Source organism: Pyrgilauda ruficollis, unplaced genomic scaffold, assembly GCF_017590135.1.
Source record: "Pyrgilauda ruficollis isolate IOZ18807 unplaced genomic scaffold, ASM1759013v1 scaffold30, whole genome shotgun sequence".
Taxonomy (NCBI): domain Eukaryota; kingdom Metazoa; phylum Chordata; class Aves; order Passeriformes; family Passeridae; genus Pyrgilauda; species Pyrgilauda ruficollis.
This window is the reverse complement of record NW_024524378.1, coordinates 3,346,570-3,363,748: the sequence shown is the minus strand read 5'-3', so window position 1 is coordinate 3,363,748 and position 17,179 is coordinate 3,346,570. Positions and strand designations below refer to the sequence as shown.

The following is a 17,179-nucleotide window of genomic DNA, read 5'->3' as shown; positions in this document are numbered from 1 at the left end:
TTCAGAACGTGTCCTCAGAGATAGGAAGATGACATGAAAGCAACAAATGGGAGGTGTGGGGGGTGCTAACCACACTTGCCATCTTAAAACTTAATTCCTCTTTCTTACAAGATGTTTCTTATAATCAGTTGCTCTTCAGAACATAGAGTAATGATGTACTGTGGAAGCATTGCCTGGAGGAGTTAGAAATATGTTTTTAAAAATCACTCAGTGCATAGAAAACCTGCCAACTCAAGAAACAGATTACACAGTATTTTTCACAGGAGCAGTTTCAAAATGAAATTAAATATACTGGTTACTACAACAACAACCACAAACTCCTCTGGCATAGACAGTATTAAATGCTTGAGCTTGTTTTTGACTGCAGCAGCACATAACTTAGCAAGGCTATCAATTTTGGGCATTGGTAAAGACATATTTTAGAAATACACAAGAATATTTAAAATTGTATTTCCTGCCTTAACTGTGTTCTATCCTGAAAGGAACACATTAACTTTTTTTTTTTTTTTTTTTTTTTAACTTTTACAGCTTTGGAACACCTATCAACTGCAATTTATCAAAATTTAAAGTGCACCCCCTTGGTTAACTCTAAGAATCCACAACCACAACTCTTGACTGAAACTTTAAGACAGTAGCAGGACACCTTCAGAAAACTGCTTGGTGGACAGCACAGTCCAGAGTTTTCACAAAGCTGAATCATAGGGACCAAGATAGCTTTGCCATTACCCCAACATGCTGCAGAAAGTAGATGAAAGCAGTGTAACAATAGCAAACTAAAGATAATTAATAATAAGTTTTATTACCATCTATTCTCCTTTTTCATTCAATTCTAAGGTTTCCCTAAGCTCCATTATAAAATGTACAGGGCAAAAACGTTCAGTTTATTGAATTAATGGCTTAATGAAGTCATTAACAGTTTGCAATTTCCAGCATCAACAGTTTCACATTAATGCTAAGTTTTTGACACTAATTAGTTTTGTTTTCAGTTAACTTCCCACCCTTGGATTACAGCTTTGAGGAAAAATACCATTAAAGAACATAAGCTTGCTCATTTATGTAACCTCACCCATTTATACATCAAGAATCTATTATATGCATGTCTTACCTGGCTACATACAACAGAAATCCCTCCAGATGTATTCCTAAAATGTAAATAAGATATTTGAAATGATGGGAATTTGGGCTTTAAAGGAAGTTAAATACATACAGTACCCTAAATTTACCTACCTTGTGAAAGGGTTACTTGCTTCACTATCTTCTGGGGCTTTTATACTAACGCAATCCCGCAACGGTATCTGCAACAAGTCATAAAAATACAGTATTTCTTAAAAGCTTTTTAAAGAGAATTTTTAGTTACCAAGAAATTTAAGTTTGCACTGCTTACCTTGATAATAGGCTGGATATTGTCATCTGGTTCAAAAATAATTGACTTTGAACAGATTTTTAGGGAGCCTCTGAATTTTCTAAAAGGAAAAACAAAAAGTTGTGCATGAATTCATGATCCATGAACTTAGAATGACTCCAGTAAATGAAGGTAGGTAAGAGTTTTGTACCTTTCATCTTTGCAATCTTTATTTATAATATGATTAGCTGTGTGCTGTTCAAAGTAATATTCTTCCAGGTTCAGAAGAAGTAGTGAAAACCTATAAATTAAAAATAAAAATTTTTTATTCTAAGAGAAAATACCATAACAGTTAGTACTCTTAATAAAAACATTTTGGGTGTTTGGAAAGTTTTCACTGATCTCTTTGCTGTACCTCACATCCCAATAATGAATTAATTTAACTTTTTAAAATAACAACCTATACAGAAAATTTGTGTACATGTGAAGAAGATCACCCGATGCTCTTCCAACACATATAAGGTTAGATATTTGATTCTGATGTCTTAGATGGAAACTAATATAACCAGGCTTACTGCTTTAGCCCTGATCAATGTATGCCAGGCAAAATATGCAATGACACAAAAAGGAAGGGCAGGAACTAATCACTTAGAATAGATGGAATTAGATTGTTTTGAAGCGAAGCCAAATTAAACTGGTCTAAAATGTTAAGTGAAAACACTGGCACAGATTTTACAACATGAGTGTATCACTCAATGGATGCCCTCTGAGGAAGCATTACCTTCCTCACCAACCACATTTTGTACTTTCTCCACACCTCTGTTCAGCCCCCAGGAAGCCTGTTCATGGTCTAATGTGATTAACAACAAACAAACAAAAATAGGAAACTGAAGTCTTCGAAAGTATCGAATTGCAGGATCATAGTAATGCCAGTGCTGGTACCAAGTAAATGCAAATAGGCCAGATTAGGGGGAACCTGAAAATGCTTTCTCTACCAACTTAAGTGAAACTGCTGCAAATGATCAGAACTCAACAACTTTCTAACAGGGTGAACACTCGGTCACTGAGTGTTTCAGCTGTAGAAAATGCCAGTGGATACTGGCACAGCAGGAGAAGCAAAAACAACTTCAGTTGGAAGTACAACTTGTTTGTGTGCAGTGCTGATCTGATCTGCACCAAGTACATAGTATTTATTTACACCCACATTTTGAGCTTTTTGTATTTTGCTCATTATGTGCTTCACTAGAAATGCCTGTGAAAACACTACTAAACACCAAGTGTCCCCAGAGCAGTATTCAAACAGCAGTAAATATGTCAGGAGTTCACAAAATGAACTGAGTGAATCGAACAGCCTGTTCATTAAAAAAGCATTTTTCACAATGGAAAAAATAACATTCTTGAAAATATATCTTGTGCATTTAAAGATTTTGTTGTGGTTGTTATCTTAAACAGAACATAACAATACAGGTTTTACTGCAACTACAAGTAACAGTGGCTCTATATACTCAAAACTTTTGGGTTTGTGGTCCCAAGATACTTTGTCTTACTGCTCTGCTGCTTATTTAAAATGGCCTTATCTTTACTTTCCTCTCTTGAAAACAGTTTTTTATGATCCCATTGTGCTGGTTTCAGCTTTTGGTTTTCTTTGCAGTATCTACTATTCTTTTTTGGTTTTCTTTGCAGTATCTACTATGGGGCTTTGCTCTGAATGTGTGCTGAAAACTGCTGATCATTCCAAGATTTAAGCACTGCATGTGCTTCAACTGAGTCGAGGCCTTTTCTGCTTCACCCCATTCTGCCAGTGAGGAGGCTGGAGGTGCACAAGGACTTGGGAAGGGACACAGCCAGGACAGCTGACCCCAACTGACCAAGGGTTATTCTGTGCCATTATACTCAGTAACTGTGGGGAAGCTACTATGTTTCATATCCTATTATATTCCATTTTTCAACATATCATCCAGCTGGAATCATCCAGGACAAACTGAGAATTTCTGATTTTGCAAACTCAGATCTTACAAGTTCTATCACATTTTTAAAGCTTTTTAATAAAGCTATGTTAGGATGTATAAAGAGAAATTCACCAGTAAATTGCTCTTCTTTCTAGTATGTGTAAGCGTACTACGTATACTATACATATAATTATTATTATTATTTAATTAATAATAAAAGTCAAGAACAAAGGTAGCACCCAGGTTTGTTTGAAAAAAATCTATTATTTTTCATCAGAAAACAGCCACTATTGACATAGAGAACATGAGCTTCAGAGAAATGGCATTTATGGTCCCATAATTTTTTTTTTTCCCAAGAAAACTGTGATTCTTGTTCAATAGAATTAATTTCTGAAATTCTTCATGCTTGGGCTCTTTCCTTTATCTCCATCTATTCTTTTAACAAATGCCTCACATTTATATTCTTTCTAAATGCACCTGTTGACAGCACTGGTATTTACTAGATTTTTTAGTTTTTGGTAAATGCAGGCATCCCTCATGTATTCAAGACAAGCCATGTTTTTATATCAAAACATTGGCTGTTATTCCCAGTAACTATAACATGCTCAACATAGGCCAAAATACATAAACCAAGAGAGCTCTCCTTGAAATTTTTCATTATAACTACCTCTATGAAAGTGTTGTATCTTTGTATACTTGTCACTTATAAATGAATTCACCTTCCCAAAACCAGAAGCTGTTGGCAAGAATTTGAGGTATTCTTTCCCTAGCACAACACTTACTGCTGCTGAATCAGATGGTGTCACATGTGAAAAAAGGCTGGAGGTGCACAAGGACTTGGGAAGGGACACAGCCAAACCAAAAAAAAAAAAAAAAAAAAAAAGAAAAAAAAAAAAGACATGCACAAAAACTCAATATAAACTCTTTATATAGGCTAAATAGGTACTGTGGGGAAACTGTAGGTTTACTCCTTTTAAAATACCATGTTTGCTAGCAGCATCCAGTTTATCCTTTTGTTATTCTCCCTGTGTCTCTTCCACATGAGTACTCATTTTCCACGCTTACAGAGACAGCATTGCTGTAGAGCTTCCTGTCAGAGACCAGCAACCTCCTGTGCAATGATCTCCTGCTCACTGACCTCAGCTTTGCTGTCTGGAAAATGGGTTGTAATGCTGTGCTGGAAGCTGTTAAAGCATTTTTCTTCAAACACTGTCCATCATACAGGCTAAGTGCATTTTGCATATTTATCTTCCCCTCCCACTCTCTACAGAACCTTCCATGTAGTTCTGAAGCCTCTTCCTAGCATTTCTACACTTGCTGCTACTCTACTTGCAAGTCCACTTACTCTCACTGCATTTTCCTATACTTTCAGGCTGCAACAAGTCACCTCTGCAGGCAGACAGAGCCCAGATATCAAATCTCCACAAATGCAATCACGTCTCTACTTCTCTCAAGCACCCACTGCAATTGGAACAAACTTACTGTCTGTCCCAAGACTGTCACAAAAACTGCCCCTTTTAAAATTAATACAACAACATAAGTGAAAGCACAATTTTCAGACTTACATCTCACTCCTGGACCAGTTCAAGTTACTGCTATTAAGGAACTCTGAAGATTATGATGTGTGATCTCTGGAATAACCTTCTGGAATTTCTCAACTCATCTTAGTCTTTACTATTGAAGTATTTAAATTTAATTTGTCTGTGTTAACGATCCATAGAGTTGTCAAAGAAAAGTCAAGTTTCATCACATGTTACTAGAGTACAGTCAGAGCTGTTATCTTCACAGAAGTAGTATTTTCACATAAATAAACAGAGCCACTGATAGTTACTGTATCAACAGGGTCCCTCTTGAGAACCATCACTGCACATAATGATACTTCAGGCTTGCCAGGAGGTTTAACAAGTATCCTACAGATAGCAAGGGTACAGATCAGTCTCTGGCATGTTGCAGAAGTAGGCAGTGTTGTGAAGGCCTGAAAAAAATAGGACATCAATCATAATAGCTACAAAGTTACAGTAATGGGGATCTTCAACATGCAACTAAGCAGTTGGGCTTTGGGCTATCTGCCTTACAAAGAGCTAAAGGAAGTATTCCAAAGACACTTGTGAGAGCAAGATGACCAGCACACCAAATTTATATACTATCAACTGCTATGTGGTCCTACAACATGAATTTGTATGCATACATTTAAAATTAAAATTTAGCATACATTTAAAATAGTAATTTAATTCTGCACATAACAGGAAGACTTAAAATAATATAAAAATCAGCAAGTAACAGTAGGCGGAGAATGCATGAGATACCCTGTATAAGAAACTGGTTAAACCTGTAAGAGTTGAAAACTATATTTTGGTTTTCAGCCACTGAGCAGCTGTACTGTTCCCAGTGCTGTGTAATTAACAGCACACACTGTAAGCCTATGACTTTATCACACTAACCTGGAATAGCAACCTGGATCAAAAAAATCAATGCCAACAAAAGTAACAATAAGTAAGTCTGTCCCCAGTCTACCCTTCCTTGCCTTCAAGTCTGATCCCAAGACCTAAAAACCCCTCAATCTAAGCAGTTAGTCAGGTAAATCAAAAGTTTTAACTGGGTAAGGTACAGAAACGCTTCAGTATCTAAAATGAAAAAGAGTTTTGATTTTTTTTCCACTTTTAAATTATCCGCAAGAACCAGCATCTAAAAAAACCCAACCAAATAAACCAATAAACAAACAAAGCCCAGTTCTAGTTCTTACATATTTGTAGGAGATCCCTTCAGTTTCTATTAAACACCTTGCGTGATGCTCTAAAACTTTGTATTCCTGTAATAGAGTAATAAACAAATATCATAAACAGAAAAGGATCAAGTTTGAGACATTTTTCGTATTACCAGCAAGTGATTTTGATCCATTTTCAAAATTCATAGCCCAATTTTTAATCGAAACTTCCCAAGTATAAATCATTAATGAGTTTTTATTAAAAATCTACTTAAAGGTAATGCTATAGCTTGGAAAGCAACTCAAATATCTGTTGACACAAAATCCTTTGAAATCCAGCAATAATACTCACACCTTAAAGTTTATTACAGGATGTTTTTATGCTTACGCCCTAATAAAGACAGGTTTATGCCCACAAATGTTGTGGTCACTATGCTATTCAATGGTTTGCTACACACTGATTAAGTTAGTAAGCCACAGGCATGTCTTCAGGGATCATTGACTTTTTTTTTTTTCCTACAATGAACTCGACATCCTAGGCTATCCAAAAAAAAAACAAACCAAAAACAACAAACCAAACATATTATTCTGGAAATGACACAGAGACAAATTAGATAAGTTTTTAAAAAAAGTTCAAACCCCATGGAAGTAGCTATAAGGGTTGAGAGTCTGCAAGATGTTGAATGCCTTACACTATAGCCTCTTAATAGTCCAGCCTTTAATCTCAATGTCTCACTAAGAGCAAACAAACCTTCAGAGAACTTCCAAGATGACTGTATTTTCTTACTACGTGTAGTATTTGAAAAATGGAAATTGAAGGGGAAAAAAAAAAAAAGAAGCAGCTTCAGTAACTCCGCTGGGCCCACACACTTGTAATGCCTCAAAAACTACTTCCAGTTGTGAAGAACAGGCAATTTTGACTTAAAAATTATCACATTAGCAGACAGGCCATAATGCAAGCTTCTATTCAGCTGTGGAGTTTTCCCAGGATAGTTTTGTACATAGAAGGGTACATGGAATACCAGAAACAGTACCATGAGAATGGGTTGGGCAAAAGAACAAGGTCGTCAGGAACAAAACTTTACTCTTTGGAACGCAGCAAACCAACACAGCAGCTCTGCTATCAAGAGATGCTAGGAAAGAGGCAGTTTCACTTTCCAGGGTGAAATAAATCCATAGCCACCACTGCCACTATGGCAAATCCTTGAACGTTAGAGTGGGTAGAAAGGCACTTACACTGTTACACCTCAGGTTTAATGCAAGTTCTGCATCCAAAAATCAACAACAGCAGCATCTTGGAGAGGGAAGAAAGAAGAACATGCTAGATAAGGGAACATCTTTTATTATAATAACTCACACAGCTGGAAAAACCAACACTACCAATTTAAATAACACAAGGAGTCTCCCAGATCCAAAATGAAAAAGATTTTCAGCCACAGTTGTGCCTGTCTGTCTGAGGGTATATCTTGGTGGGGAGCTACAGCAAGGGATGATTGGTACAGTGTAGATACACACATCTTTACAGCCCCCCAGATAACTTTAATGGAGGCTTTAAGAGCTTTTGTGCTGGAACACCTTCAATCCCCACACAGTGTTAAAAGTACACAGAATCTGGTAAAGAGTTATTATTTTAACAGTCTATAAGGAGCTGTTTGAGCTTAAAAGGTAAGCGCCTAGACTTAAGGGAAAAAGTAAATTAAAGCATGCCAACATAATTTAGCTTGAAGACCTATTTCAATTTCCTGTCTTTTTATAGTCCTAGAAAGATTATATTAAGAATAACTGAAAAATTCATATGCCAGTCAGTTGGAAGGTATTTTCTTATGAAGGGAATCAGTATTCCTTTGAGAAGCAACTCCAGGTAGAAAAAAGAAGAAGGTAACCGTCTTGCCAAGAAAAACGGAACTCACTTCCTTTTTCAAAGAGCTGCCATATAATTGCCACTCAGAAAAGGTCTGAGGAATATGAGTCAAGAACACACCCAAGATGCATAAGAAAACTTGGCACTAAGTAGCAAGAAAACACTTGCAAAACTTCAGCTTGTATGATGTCATTCCCAATACACAAGGTTTGGGAACCCTAAGGCACCCAAACATTCCTAGCATTGTTCTTAGTATGCAGCCAAGAAGCCAATCACCCTTTACAAACCACAACCTGTAGTTTATAACTCCTACCAAGATGCTACAAAATATCCTCCAAACAAAAGTGTGCTGCATCAGGTTTAGTCTACTTGAGAATTTTACTGTTCCTCTGCTTGATGTGCACATCCCTCTATACTTCAGTCTGAAAAAGACTCAAACTTTCAACATCTGGGGGGGGGAAAAAAAGAAAACAAAACAAGTCCACAGTTTATTTTATACACCAATTTCACCTACCAACTGAAGCATTGGACTTAGTCAAACTGGACACAGGAATGACCATGCTGGGACCAGTGCCCTGGCAAAATCCTGTTTATACCACCCAGGAAAGGTACCAATTGATCCTGCTTTAAATTCATAATCTGTGATTGAAGCCTTACTATTTTTGTCCTTTCATCAGAAAAGCACATGCTAGAAATCTGCTTGGACACAAGGGTTTCAAGTGGCTGATCCAACACACCTTGCACAATGACTTGACCTGAAACTGGAAGTACAGTCCTGATAACAGAAGGAAATTGTCAGGGATGAAAAAGCAGGGCTGCCCAACCTAGCAGCAGCACACAGCTATGCAAAACCAACTCTAAAATTAAACCTCCTCCCACCAAGAACAAATTATCTGTAGACCAGCTGTAGGACTCATTTGCTGATCTGTGGATAAAAGATTTCATTATGCATATTTTGTCTCAAGACAGTAAGATAAGGCTACAGATTAAAAAAAAAATGAAAAAAAAAATATAAATCCAACACCCAAGCAACCATCATACCAATCTGCAGCACCTACACGCTGCCCGTAGGTTGCTTCATGCGAATGATGTTTCCAGCAGAAGAGATGAACCCCTCACATAGGAAGCCAAGCAGGGTGCAAGACAAACCAGCGGCACCATAGAGAGAGACCCCGTCCCAAGTGTTTATGCTTGTCTGCATTTGGGCATACTGCCAGCAGAAGTGAGAAATCAGTTTATAAAGAAAGCAACCATCTGAGCCAAAAACCACATCATCTAATTTGATGTTTTGTAACTAAAATTGTTTGTAAAAAAGGATTGCTGTTCATGAAGGATCAATATTTTAGGGATTAAATAAACTGTCTTGGACACAGGACATTTCAGCATTTTCTTGTTTTCTTCTAGAAAATGGCATATAGTCACAAAAGAAGGTTTATGTAACTAGATATTAAAGTGGACTAATTAGTTAAGAAGAAATATTTTTTTTCAGATCACTTAAAACTAATCTGATCTTCCTTCCCTCCAAAGCAACTGCATAAGAAGATTAACTTCTTACTTACCAAGTTTCACACTACTCTTAACTGAAACTTTTATAGCTCAAGGTTTTGTAGAAAGCAACGAACAAGAAACAAAAAAACCAAAAAAATCCTAAACTAAAACACACATCAAATGCAGTTGCCACAAGTTTTAAGAAGTCTTGTTCGTTTCACTAGGAAATATCTACCCCAAGGATACAAAGATCAAGCAAAGCTTTCAAGCAGAAGTTGGTGTCTCTAACAGCTACTCAGCACCTAGACAAAAAAAAATTCTCAGAACCTGTCCCTTCAATTAATTCATAGTAAGCTGGTTTTTTGCTGTTTTAAGACAGAACTATAAGGACAACATGCAACAAAAATACAGTGTTTCTGATCTGATAATTCCAAGCTTAAAATATTTTAAATCACTTAAATGCTTTTAAGATTTCCTAATTGAGAAAAGCACAGGAAAAGAGGGAGATATAGCGTACAAAACGTATAAATTTACTTAGATTTTATACTAATATCAATTGTTAGGTTAAGGGGAAGAAACAGAGAAATCAGCTTGCAGATACAGGAAAACCTGCCAATGCAAATGAGAATAAGACTGACCTTTCATAAAGTGCTCAAATTACAAGCTCAAATAATAAGATCCTGATATGCTTTCAAGAAGGAGCAAAGAAAAAAGTTCTCATCAACAACTGTAGATCAGTAATACTGACATTGATATGCTGAGTTTTTTCTCAGGGCTTTTTAGAAGAGATTTGGATCCTATTTAGGTTCTTTGGGACAAGTCTGATTTTTGGCCTTTTTTTCTCAGCTTTTCAAAAAAAATCTATTTACATTAAATCCATAACACAGCTCACACAGTCATTTTACTTGCTTTTTCTACAATTAAGATGCTTTCTTTACAACTAAAAATATTTATATTTTCCTTCTACACCAGAAGTTCGTCCTTTCTGCCTTCAGCCCCTTACACACATCTGAAACCACAGCAGTCCCCCCAAAGCAGCAAGATACACAAGAAGACAAAACATGATCCAGAACACATCTGTACTTAAAAAAAAAAAACAAAAAAAACCACCAAAAAACCAAAACCAAAACAAAAACAAAAACAAAAAAAAAAAACAAAAAAAACAAACCCAAAAACAAAAAGCAAAAAAAAAAAACCCAAGAAAAAAACAACACTTCAGAGGATGTGGTAGCTTCATGGGCTGTACAGCTATGATTCAGAATTTATATGGACAGAGTGAGTCCAGCTCTTCATCATGTGGTTTTCTCATCAACAATAAGCAGTGCTGTGTAAGCAGCAGAGACCTGCAGCAGGAATTTGCACAGGGCTCACATGGGACCAGCCTGCTGTCTCCCTGGTTCCCGTAGCAGGGGACACCTGGGGATCCCTGATCCCCCCAGAGAAAGTGGTGTCCTTCTGCTGTGTGACCCACGCCGACCTACTGCTCTCACAGAGATTTCCTATGTGGAAATGTTAGGCTTGCAAAAGATTTTAAAACTTTTTGACAAGACAGATACAGCTAAGCCAGGCAAAAGGAAGTGGGACACTACCTAAAAATAAGAGAGTAAATTCAGGATACACTCAAGCATGTGTGATAAGCCTTTGTTGTACGTTCAGAAACAAAACAAATATTATAGTCAGCAAACAGGAGCGCGCAAATTGAATTTAATGCTTTAAAGAGACAACATAGAGTCGGTAATTCAAGGGCTGACAGTACACTGACTATAGTGTTCCGGGGAAAAAAAAAAGTCAAAAATATCACAACAAACTACAATGAAGCACAGCTCCATGCCACAAGCGCAACTGAGAACAAACTAATAAACAAAAATTTACAAGACGCTATTTTTCATGCAATTTATACAAGGCAAGCAGCATTCCTGTTTTCCCAGGTCCTTTCTACACCCTTTCCAGCCTTAACTCAGGGGAACCATCAGCCACCTGATCTCAACAGTAACAACAGCGAGGGCAGCACGGCGCCGGGGCGCTGCGCCGCGGCCTCTCCAGAGGCCCCGCAGCCCCGCCGGGCCCTCCGAGGGGCCGGGGCCGAGCGGGGGCGGCCGGGGCCGGTGGGGCAGTGCCGCTCACCTCTCCTTGGAGTACAGCTCCCGCTCCAGCCGCCGCCTGCGGATGAAAGCCATGGAGCCGCCGGGCCGAGCCGCCGGTGCCGCCGCCACAGCAGGCCGGGCCGGGCCAGGCCGCGCCTCAGGGAGGCGGGGAGAGCGGGCCGGCCGCGGCCGCAGCCGGGCTGGAGAGCCCGGCCCTCCCCGTTTGTACCGCCGGAGAGGCGGGGGAAGGCGGCGCAGGCAAAAGGCCGGGGAAACGGAGTCAGTCGGCACCGGGGGTTCTGCGCCCTCGCCCGGGCTGCGGTGGCTCTGCGGCCCTTCGGGGCCTCCGCGGCGCACAGGGAGGGAAGCTCACGCTGTATTACATTGTGAAACAGCTTCGTTACGTGGACTGAAATAAAAGTTTTAAACTAGTGCCACTGCAGTGAGATCATTGTGCTCGTAATGCGTGTGACAGAAGCTGTCCGGGCAGGAGGTGCGTTCAAAGCCTGGAGTCACAGAATGTGCGGAGCTGGAAGGGATCCAAGTCGATGCCTGCACAGGGCATTCCCAGGAGTCACACCACGCACTGACAGCATTGTCAGAACGCTTCTTGAGCTCTGTCAGGCTTGGGGCTGTGACCGCTTCCCTGGGGAGCCTGTTCCAGTGCCCAACCACCCTCTGGCTGAAAAACCTTTTCCTCATACTCGACCTAAACCTCCCCTGACTCAGCTTCATGCCATTTGTTCAAGTCCTATCATTGCCTAGAAAGACTTCTATAGAAAGAGGAGTTAAGTAAAATCTATTAGTTCATATAAAAACCCTTCAGTTCATAGAACTGTCCCTGAATCCGAACAATTTGTTATGAGTTTACAGACACGATCTCTTGTGCAGTAGAAAAATTCTGCTTTTTGAATATTTATAAGTTGGAAAAATGGATTCATGGAGAGGATATAATTTTTCACATAGAAACTAAAAGAATTACTGGCTTCTAGACCTCAAGAGATTGTCTGATGTACTCTCTGCTCTCAGATGGATTCAGGTATACATTGATCAGTGTTACTCAAATATTTTCAATTTGTGGACACAGATATGAGAACTGTTGTATTTACAGAACGCAGATTTACTTTGGCTAATAGTCTTTCAGGGTTCTCTTCAGGAGTACTTTACAGAATCTAAGGAGGCAATAGATCACAGTTTGAAAACCACTTCTATCATCTGCATGAACTATTTCTCGAATCAATTTGTAAAAACACTGTTTGAAGAAAATCTGCAGCATTTGAGTGTAGCTTATACAAACTTCTAACAGCATCTGTGGATATATGTTTGTCCAATAGCCAACCTGATTTTTCTTTGCTGCATTCCTTGTCATATTTCCAGTGGAAATCATGGAATCACAGAATCATGGAGGGGGTTGGGCTGAAAGGGACCTTAAAAATCATCTAGTTCCACCCCCGCTGCCATGGGCATGGACACCTTCCACTAGACCAGATGGCTCAGGGCCATCCAGTCTGGCCTTGAACACTTCCAGGGATGGGGTGTCCACCACTTCTCTGGGAAACTTGTTCCAGTGCCTCACCACCTCACAGTAAAGAATTTCTTCCACACATCTAACCTAAACTTTTTCTCCTTTAGTTTAATGTCATTACTCCTTGTCCTTGTGTCTACGTTCTCTTGTAAATAGTCTCTGTCTTTCTTGTAGGCTTCATCCAGGTACTGGAAGGAAAAAATTAGGTCACCCTGAAGCCTTCTCTTTTCCAGGCTGAAGAATCCCAATTCTTTCAGCCTTTCCTCAGAGCAGAGGTGCTATATTCCTACAATAATCTTGGTGGCCTCCTCTGGACTGGCTCCAGCAGGTTGAGGACTAGGTCCTTCCTGTGTTGAGGACCCCAGAGCTGAATGCAGTACTTGAAGGTGAAAGGTATTTATGTGCTTCACATATGTTTTAATAAATATTTTTGTATAAATGTATACTTATTCATATAATTGTTTATATGTGAAGACATGTATATCACCCTCTCATAGACTAAACATTTTTTTTTCACTTTTCTTATAGACTACACTCTTAAATTATTTATTCTTTCAGCTTTATTCTGCCAAAAAGTCACATTCCAGTATGACTTTTGCCTTTATCTTAGGATATAACGTATCAACACCAACTAGAGTGCAGTAATTATGCCCCATGTGTTACACATGAGAGGAACATTCATAAATACATCCCAGTAAGAACTTGCTTGTCTCATTGTGACAAAAATTTTTGCTCAGAACTGATTCTAACATGTCATCTAGTTCTCCACTTTTTCTCCTATATATGTAAGTTCTTCTCAGGTATAATATTTTGCCTTAGCCATGAGGATTTAATCTTGATTACTTTAAACATTCATCCTAGTTAAGAAAATAGTTTTGAAATTTGGTACTGTCTTCTAGCTTTCACAGTGGTGAGAATGAGGTTTTTTAATATATCTATATTCTGTTTCATCTTGCGAATCAACAATGAAAATACTGAATAAAACTGAAATGACAACAGATCCTTATGGATTCTCATGGCAGGTTCTCTCCAAGTTTGATTTTTGTAAGCAGCATGCCAATTGCTTGGTGCTTTTATAAAAATTATGTTTCTTTTGCTTTTTGTTTTAATGAAACTGTCATGGGACAGTGTCTAAATGATACTAAACTCAAAACCTATGATACTTACTGTTTTTTCTACCAAATCAGTGAAATTGATTGCAAAAAAGGGCATTAGAGTAGTGTGAGGGCAGCTGTTCCTGACAACCTTATGGTAACTTCTTATTCATGAATTTATTCTATATTATTCCTTGACATCAAAATAAATCTGGATTGCTTTAGACCAGCTTACCTTAGATAGATGAATTTTATAATTTTCTTGTCTCTTTAAACCTATATAGTCTTTTAGAAATTCAGAGATTGTTTTTGGTATATTATTTAGTAAATTTCTTTAGGCCCTATTAACTTGATTACATGAAATTTACATAGTTTTTATCTCATTCCTTCTTTAAGCTCTATGGTAAGATAAATTTAACTAAGTATCTGGGCACTTCTAATGTATTTCCAGAATATTTTATTGTTGCATTTTATACTCCTTTTTGCCTGTCACTCATTTTGTACTGTAGGCTTTGTAATTTTATTCTTTTATTCATATTCTTTTATGTTACCCTTCAGTTATGTCCCCTTATTGTGACTTCTTCAAATCTTTGAAGAGCTTTTAATGTGATGTTAATACAGTCTACTTAAGCTTCCTTTCCTTCCTTTTGTTCACATCAAGATAGCTTGCTATTGTATGTTTAATTAAAAATGAGTCTATTGTTCTCTGTAGAAAATCTAGGTTAGCTTTAAATGACTGAGCTCAGGCCTAGGCTGTACAGAAAGGAGGTTAATTAACTCATACAGAATGGCATGCTGTTATGATCAGCCTGCTTTTAGTACCTAGACTAGCTTGATTAAAGTTAGCTTAACTATTTCTACATAACAATGCAATCCATAGTTGGCAGTGCTGGCATGCTTTTTCTTCCTCTTTTTCCCAGAGCAGGGAAGTCTATTTTGGTCAAATGTGTCATGATCACTTTCACTCAGTTTACTTTCTGCCTTTAAAATCAAAGTGAGCTCCTCTCTGCTTGTCATGCAGTTCCAGTTGGTAATGCCTCTGTACTGTGTAGCAAAAGTTCATCCCTAAAATGCTACAAGAACTTGATGAACATTTTGTGTCCTGCCATATTGCTCTTCAGGCTGGTATTCAAGTGATTGACATCCATTGTTATCTCATGGGCAAGCTTCTTGAATACCTTCATTAGTTGCTCAGAATACATCAGAAAAAAGCATCAACTTCCTCCTTTTGAGTACAGCTGTAGTCTATTATAAAAAATAGACCTGAATCATAATGTAATTTTGCTTCCTCCTTTTAATTTTCAGCAGGAACAGTATCTTTTGTCTATTCCTGAATTCAATACACATTGAATCATCATCCCCTGATTTACTGTGCCCAATTTCCCTAGCATTCTTATATACAGCTATCACTCATGATATGCTACCATATCTCTGGGGTACTACTAAACCTGTATTTTTTCCATAGTCTCACTGGATCCCTGGCATTTGACTTCAAATATTCCAAGTTGGTTTTAATTTTTTTTTTCATTTTTGGTTTCTGGCAGATATTCCCCATGGTATTTAACTACAAAAGTTTTGTCTTTCGGGTATCTAAAAAGCTTCATTAAATACAATGCTCAAGTGTTTCTTGTCAATCCATTCTATTCTATTGGGCATTTTTAAACATGTTCAGAGTAGGCTTAACCTCAACTGTTGAAGTCAGTGGTGAAGTTTCTGTTGGGAGTATAAAAGACTCCTGAGTGTAGTTCAAGGATTCATCCAATAATATATTTTTTCTGAAAGATATGTCAATAGCCAACCAATGGCACATTAACCAAAGGCAAAAGTAGTAAAGAGTACTTTAGCTTGTTGTTAGTAGAACTAGTCAGAAAACAGAAGCACATTTTTTTCACGGGGAAAAAACCAACATTGTTACCTCTCATTGTAACCATTGTTACCCAATGACGTTTAAACCATTTAACATAAGTCTGCACTTTTGTAAAGAAAACATTTTTTGAAAGATATGAATGAATAGTTTTGCTTTCAGGAGACATTTAGGACAGACTAACTTCTACAAGAGAAACACTGGCCCTAGTTTTCTGTGACACACACAGTCTTTTCGCTGTGTGTACTCAGAGCCTAGAATAATAAATAAATCCTTAACTGGTACATCTTGCTTATACCACAGTAACGATAATAAAATCAACAACAATTAGACGTGTCATGGCTTACTTGCTGCCCTGATCTGAGTGACAGCCTGGAGGTACATGCAGAAACTCCACGGGATTAAAAACAATCATGTAAAGTTTACCCTCATGATAGAATTGCCAGTTCCATTCTGACCACATTTAAACTAGTTTGTAATCATCTTTCTTGTACTAAATTCTGCTAAGATTTTCTGAGCAAGTTGTAAGTCAATTTGTCTGTGTACACAATGTGTGTTGGATTTAAAATCAATTTTAATCAAACTAATGTTCATCAATAAAAAAAAGTGTAATTCACCATTTTCCATGGAGAAGAAAATAATCCTAGAGGCAGATTTAAAGTGTCAACATTTAAAGATGCTCTATAAGTCAAATTGTAAAGGCGAGGATGACAGAAACTTGTACAATTATTTTACATGTCAATTTAAATTGAAGATTTTATGCAAAATAAATGTTTCTAGTGAAATCCTTCTAAACCACACCCATTCTGAAATACTGTACTTGATTATAATTTGGTTTGGTTTTAGTACTCCTTGAAGGAGTACATCTCCTTTAGGTCTCTGTACTCCTTTGCTAACATTACTAAGCTCGTTTTCATAGGTTAATCTCTCTACAATTTGAGGGTTCGATTTTCAGCTGCTGGTTTGGTACACACTGCATATACAGATCCCTGCATTTCATTTTGGAAGCATCCTGAAGAGGGCTCATAAAGTAAGGCAGAGTACATGGTAATCCAGAAATAATCTGGTACATTTTTATATACCTGCACTGCTGAAAAAGAAAATAATACTAATTTAGTCTCTTTAAAGGCATGAAAATTTTAAAGATCAGAGACAAATTTGTAACAGAAAAGAATAGATTTACTTTATTAAAACAGATTTGGAACACATGTGAACTATATGGAAAAAACAACCGAATGTGTTCATCAAGTAAGATACTCCCACACCCC

The 17,179-nt window shown here is 37.8% G+C and overlaps 1 protein-coding gene across 3 annotated transcripts in view; it reads right to left on the bottom strand.

The window, feature by feature from the left end:
- NSMAF (neutral sphingomyelinase activation associated factor) overlaps window positions 1-11,796 on the bottom strand; it is a 39,386-nt gene extending 27,590 nt beyond the window's left edge. The window contains exons 1-6 of one of the 3 annotated variants that reach the window (XM_041473684.1): window positions 11,469-11,796; window positions 6,035-6,100; window positions 1,554-1,643; window positions 1,385-1,463; window positions 1,228-1,295; window positions 1,106-1,142 (exon numbers count right to left, since the gene is read on the bottom strand). In XM_041473684.1, the coding sequence (XP_041329618.1) occupies window positions 1,106-1,142; window positions 1,228-1,295; window positions 1,385-1,463; window positions 1,554-1,643; window positions 6,035-6,036 (276 nt within the window). In that variant the 5' untranslated portion in view covers window positions 6,037-6,100; window positions 11,469-11,796. Of the gene's footprint in view, window positions 1-1,105; window positions 1,143-1,227; window positions 1,296-1,384; window positions 1,464-1,553; window positions 1,644-4,856; window positions 5,034-6,034; window positions 6,101-11,468 lie in introns of those variants that run through there. The other 2 variants (XM_041473683.1, XM_041473685.1) reach the window with 2 other exon arrangements.
- Between the last annotated feature and the right edge of the window lie 5,383 nt (window positions 11,797-17,179).